The sequence below is a fragment of the Aplysia californica genome, unplaced genomic scaffold (assembly GCF_000002075.1).
Source record: "Aplysia californica isolate F4 #8 unplaced genomic scaffold, AplCal3.0 scaffold00285, whole genome shotgun sequence".
NCBI lineage: Eukaryota > Metazoa > Mollusca > Gastropoda > Aplysiida > Aplysiidae > Aplysia > Aplysia californica.
In genome coordinates this window covers 583,812-589,775 of record NW_004797555.1, presented here as the reverse complement: position 1 = coordinate 589,775, position 5,964 = coordinate 583,812, and the positions used below count along the sequence as shown (strand labels likewise).

At 34.7% G+C, this 5,964-nt stretch overlaps 1 protein-coding gene across 2 annotated transcripts in view; it reads left to right on the top strand.

The window, feature by feature from the left end:
- LOC101859869 (lipoxygenase homology domain-containing protein 1) overlaps positions 1–5,325 on the top strand; it is a 99,643-nt gene extending 94,318 nt beyond the window's left edge. For both annotated transcript variants that reach the window (XM_013084325.2, XM_005101504.3), the window contains one exon: positions 1,395–5,325. In XM_013084325.2, coding sequence (XP_012939779.1) covers positions 1,395–2,574 — 1,180 coding nt within the window. In that variant the 3' untranslated portion in view covers positions 2,575–5,325. The remainder of the gene's footprint in view (positions 1–1,394) is intronic.
- The last annotated feature ends 639 nt before the right edge of the window (positions 5,326–5,964 follow it).

Genomic DNA, 5,964 nt, shown 5'->3' with positions numbered 1-5,964 from the left:
CCAAAAAAAAAAAAAGAAAAATTAAAAAATCACCCTACCAAAACCCTGGAATATTTCACTAGCCCACCCCTGACATGGGGTTGATGGCAATATGGGTTTAAAAATTAATTTTCTTTTCCACGCCAGACAGGCAACTCACATTGACTGACTTGCACAAATATGTTGCTTTCTTTGATTTCATTTCGTTCATTTTCTTTTTCCAGGTTTCTCAGTGTTCCACCTGTATCTCCAATTGCTTGAATTAGATAATTATCTGCTTCTTTCCTCCCTTCTAATATTCCAGTTTTCTGTTGTGGCATTCTCCCATTTTATTCGTCTCACAATGTCAATTACAACTCATTTCATGTGAAACATATGCATGTTCCACATTAGCAAAATAGAAGTAGATCTTTTCTTATTTATCAATTTTCTGTCTTTAAAAAAAATGGGCCTAATTGATAATGATATCTACTTCACAGGTAATTGTAATTAAATAAAATGCATTAATCGTATTTAATGAAATTTTTATATGGTTATATCAAAAGAATTATGCCAGCTAATGAATTCAATTTGTTCATTTTTAGGGGTTTACTTGTGATAGACTCCTGTAGAAACTGCACTTCCTGCATTAGAAACAAAGGTTTATACAATATATTTAGAATGAAGTTGTTTAAATGTTGGTTAGCCTATTTAAAATGAAAACAATTTAGGCCTCCCAAAAACATGCTTGAAAATTAAGTAAATTACAATATTTACTTGATGAAGGAATGGATTATTTTAAAAAGTAGTTGTGTTCTTAGCTCTAAAGTTGAAATACCTCAGATTTGTCAGATTGTGTTATCAAGTTGTAACATAGTAGTCTCAAGATGTAAATACTCACTGTATCTTTCATTTACATGTGTCTTACCTTCTCAGGTGGCTGACTGATGTTGAAAATGCAGTGACAATTCCCAAAGGAGAAATGGCAGATGATGAAGATGAAAATTTGTATGGTAATGCAGGAAAACCTTCTGCAAATGGTGATCTGTCCCAGAACTACAAGGATTACGATGACTACCCTTCAGAAAAGCCACCTGAAGGCTTTGCCTAACAGTCTCTTCACTGAGGTTGTCTTGCCATGTTTGCTTACAGATTTTCTTTTAATTTTTTAATACACAGATGTTACTTTTTTCTGTAAACTAAGATTTTATTTATTTACAGTTTCATAATAATTCAATAATCAGGTATTTTCACTGATAAAATATGTTTTCCTTTCCAAATCCCCAGGGCTATGACTGACACAGAGCGGTTTTTAAAAAAATTATGTTCACCTTGTGTCTGCATGTGGAAGTTATAAACCGTGTGCGCTACTAACAAATTTCTGTTTAACGATTTTATGGAGTTTTAAAACTCTTGACATCCTTCTGCTTTATCAGGTGGCTTAGCTCTGAGGAACAATCAGAAGCTGTGATCATTGTGGCAGACGAGATGGTGTCGGAGGATGTGGATGGGCCAAGTCAAGATGAACCTGCAGACGGGGAATTAAAGTTGGAACTTCCCTATACCAACCGCACTGAAAATGATCAGCCGACCTTGAGAACAGACGAAGGTTATCAGGAAGACTATGGCCCATCAGATACAGATGCCGCTCTCACGGCAAGGATGTACACAGCCTCGGATTCCTCTGTTGATCCGTTCTCTCAACGAAATGTGGGTGAGACTGCTAGAGATGAAAGCGTTATTGACGAAGAAAATGAAAACAGTAATAAGGAATCACCCGCCAGTTTGGCTCTGGTTGATACTGCTCGAGAAACTGAAGTTGTTGGGGCAGGAAAAGAGAAAGATGCTGAAGATGATGTGCCTGAAGATGAAATTGTTGATACAACACAGGAGAATGCTCAAGACGAGGCTGGGAAAGATGATGGTAGTATTGCAGCTGAGCAGAATGATGATGAAGTCGGAGAAGAAGACAATGTCACTGCAAGAGAAGATGTAGACACGGCCAAGGAAGAAGACAATTCTGGTGCAGCTGAGGAGGAAGAAAATGACCCCAACAAAGAAGAAAATGACCCCAACAAGGAAGAAAATGAGGTTGCTCAAGACACAGAATGCGATGATGCAGCACATGATACAGTTGATGACACTGATAAAGCCGATGATACTGTAGATACAAACAGAGATGATGATGATGAAGCCACGGAAGCAGAAACCAAGAGTCAATCAGGTGAACAGGAGCCCGGTTCGGAGACAGACAGGACTGAAAATCCCGCTGAAGAAAAAGAACAGGATGATCATTCTTCAGATCCAAAAGCAAATGACAATGTCGACACTAAAAGTAAAAGTGAGGCTGATGAGATTAACGACCAAAGCAGTAACGAAGCTGCCAGGGACGATGGTGAGGGAGATGGAAACAGTGAGAGTCAAAATGACCCAGATACTGCTTCTGGCAAAAATAAACCTACTGAGGAAAACTCTGCCTCAAATCGGAGTGAAAACGAAAATGGTAATACAGCACCAGATGATGTTGATAATGAAGAAAATGTGGAAAATCAGGCTAGTCAAGGGAAAGACGGTGACCAGAACCCTCAAGATCAAAATGCGGTGAGTGATGACTGAATGAAATATGAATGCAGGACAGGATTAGCGTGATCGCGTTTAGTTGACTTAACACTCAAATATGAAATAGAGAGTTTGGTGACGAAGCAGGAATAATATGTGCAATGGCAGGAATGAAGCAATATATTATGAATTTTCAGAGTCTGAGTTGTCAATAGTGCAAGATTTATGTGTATAGCACAGAATATGCTGTTTTGACCTGTTGAAAAAAAGATACCAAGCTGTACTAGCGTACTGCAAGCCTCTCTTGTTTCACCCGTTGTCTAAAATGTACAAAATATAAAGTGTCATAGAGGGGAAAAAAAGAGAAAAGAGCTTTGTGAATGGCTGGGACAGCTGTGGAACAAATATATTCCGTCATGTCTACTATGGTGTAAGAACACATGAAAGTCTTAAAATTTAACTTAAAAAATATGGCCAAACACTTGGTATTATTTCGTCATTATTCAATGGTCGTGATTGTAATACATCGAATGCTGTTACTTTCATGCAGCTTTAACTGCGAATCTTAATCATTTTACTATTTTTGTACCTTTTGATATCAAAGATGCCTGGCCAAAAGATAATACAATCATATTAACACATCATGTAATACACTGTTCATTTGCTCAGTTTCCCTTTCAAATTTATCATGATTCAAAAGTATTAATGTAAAGGCTTCCACTCTTAACTTAGTTTACACCACATCATTTTTCTCCTCTTAATTTTTTGTTTGTAATTTCTTCGGGGAACTTGCGTTGTTGTAGATCTTGATAGATAAACATGAATAAGACTTGAGAGTGAAAGTAGATCTACATAACAGTAATATTCAACTTTGAAGACATTTTTTTGCTATATATGATGATTGTTTGGCAGCTTTCTGTTGTTGTCACATGCAATTGATACACAAATTATTCACGACTTAGAAAACAAGAAGACATAATTGAGAACTTAAATCTTATAACTTCATTCCACTAATTTGACAATTTGATCTCTTCTCCTTGTTTACGTGACTTTTGAACCTTTTTATATTTATCTATTTATTTTGTATCTTTCCATATTGATAAGTGTTGTTAACTTTGAAACAGACTGAGGTGTATCATTGTCATCATACTTGACACTTAGAAATGTTGTATCACGAATCATGGTCTTTCATATTGTGTTGGCAACTGAAGTCACATGAATGCAGTATATCAAATGTCTAATGTAACTCACAGCACTTGCACTCCAGAAATTTTTCTCAGCTGAGTATATGTGATTTATTTTTGTATATATAATAGAATAATGCAGATTCTAAAGGTCATTTCAAAGAATATTTGTCTCTATCACAAAGACGAAAAAAGAAGATATGATAGTGATTCATTCTGTCATGTAGAACTTAACAGTCCTGTCAGTGAGTCAAGTTGACTCTGTACAAAACACTGATTTATGTCTGGACACAGTATTTTACTTAAATGATTTTATTATGAATTATAGCACTAAGTATAACCTTAAAGATTGGAGAAATATCAATATGTAATGATAATACATCGTCAACAATCTCCTACAGCCTTTCAATTTGTCACTTCTGGACATTAATTCTCACAAAGCACTAAAATGTCAGAAGTGTGAATGAGTTAAATTCGCCTTTAATTTTTTTAATAAGATCTATGTATTTCTAGCATATTTGGGGGCCCTGGGGAGAAAGCTAAAAGAGACCCGTATAATGGTCGTACTCTTCTCAAAGACAGGTTACAGTGATAATGCATAATGCTTCCTGCCTGTTTTTTTTTATTGTTGTTGTTTGTCTCAATCACAAGAACCTGCGCAACGCCTGTTATTCAATGTGATGATTTATTTTCATTGTCAGAATTGTCATACTTTTGGGTTTTTTCCTGCGATTTCTTTCTTTTTTTTTTTCTTTTTTTTTTTTGGTCTTTTGTTGCCTGACTACTTTTGGTTGTCGAAGTTTGTGTATTGGAATATCTTCAGATACAAGTTTGCGTTTCTGATCTGTTTTATGCTTTTCTTGCATGGTAAAGGTAGATTTTTTTTCTTCAGTTTTCCTACTTTGTGGTTTTGTCCTTTCTAAAAACTGTCAGTGTTGTTGTATTTTCTGTAATTTGTTATTATGGTTACCATGATTCAAATGGTTGCAACCAGTAGAAGGTTTCATGAATGTTTTTCTGTTCATAACAAACAGGATGTTGACATATAATGCTTTTATTTTCTACTTTAGTTCCATGGAATCCAGATAGTGGAATAACCTTTTGACCTGTGTCATCTGCATCTCAAGTGTGACATTAGGTTGAATTTCTTCAATGACATACATAAATTTACATTTTTTCTTTACAAGTAAGCATAATTTGCATTTTTTTTACCCACTCAGCATTGGTTTTAATTAAGATCTGAGTCTTATACAATAATGTTGTGTAACATGTGATTGGATTTTTTCCAGGCTTACAGTTGACTGAGATAGTATCAAATTCTATCATTTGGTTGCATTGAATTTTGAAGTATGAATGCTACTTTTTTTTAAACATAAGTATTCCTTATATTATTATATTTATTATCTTCTCAAGAGTTACAGGACTCAATTTTCTCCAGTAGTTGTTCATGTTAAAAATGAAAAATGTTCTGTTTTGTGATTTGTAACTGTGATACTATTAGAAACATTCCTAGCCTAATATAAAGTAACACAGTTTATTCTATTGTGATTGAAATAGAGTCATGTTTATATTGTATCATTGACATAAAACTTACATTAAAGGTCAAGGTAAATCCTGAAAAACATGATTGTTTTTAGTATGCTTTTTCCTTTTTTACCTACTTCTTTTGTAGCTCCTGGGGCTTATATATATTATATAGGTTGTATTTGCTGCCAAGGCACTCTGAACATTTTTCTTGTGTAGAGAAAGGAATACTTGACTCAGTTGGTTTTTTATTAGAACTTTAAAAGTTTCGGGTATTCATAATTTTGTACATGTATGAATTCTTAACACACTCCTGGGAACAAGTTTGTTGTCCACTTGGCTCAGTTGTATAAATGGGAAGCTGAACAAGAAAAGAAAAAAGCTATAGACAATAGTCACAATACACCAAAATAAGCGATAATATATATATATATATTCATCTGTAGGTCAGGCTTGAGCAAATTATGTGGGCCAGATCCGGCCCACAAGCAATTTTTGTGTGACCCATGCTACCAAATTAAAAAAACTTAACAGAAAAAAATTCCATAGCAAACAATCCAAAAAATAAATTGAATATAACTATTGTGGATGAATTCCTTAATGGCAAGTCATGAAAAATAGTCAGACGCGCAGTTGACCACGAGTTTGATCCCACCGTTATTTAATATGCATCATGTACATGTATTTTATAGAATTATAGATTCTAGTGTTGTGATCCCTCTGTGGAATGTCCATGTTG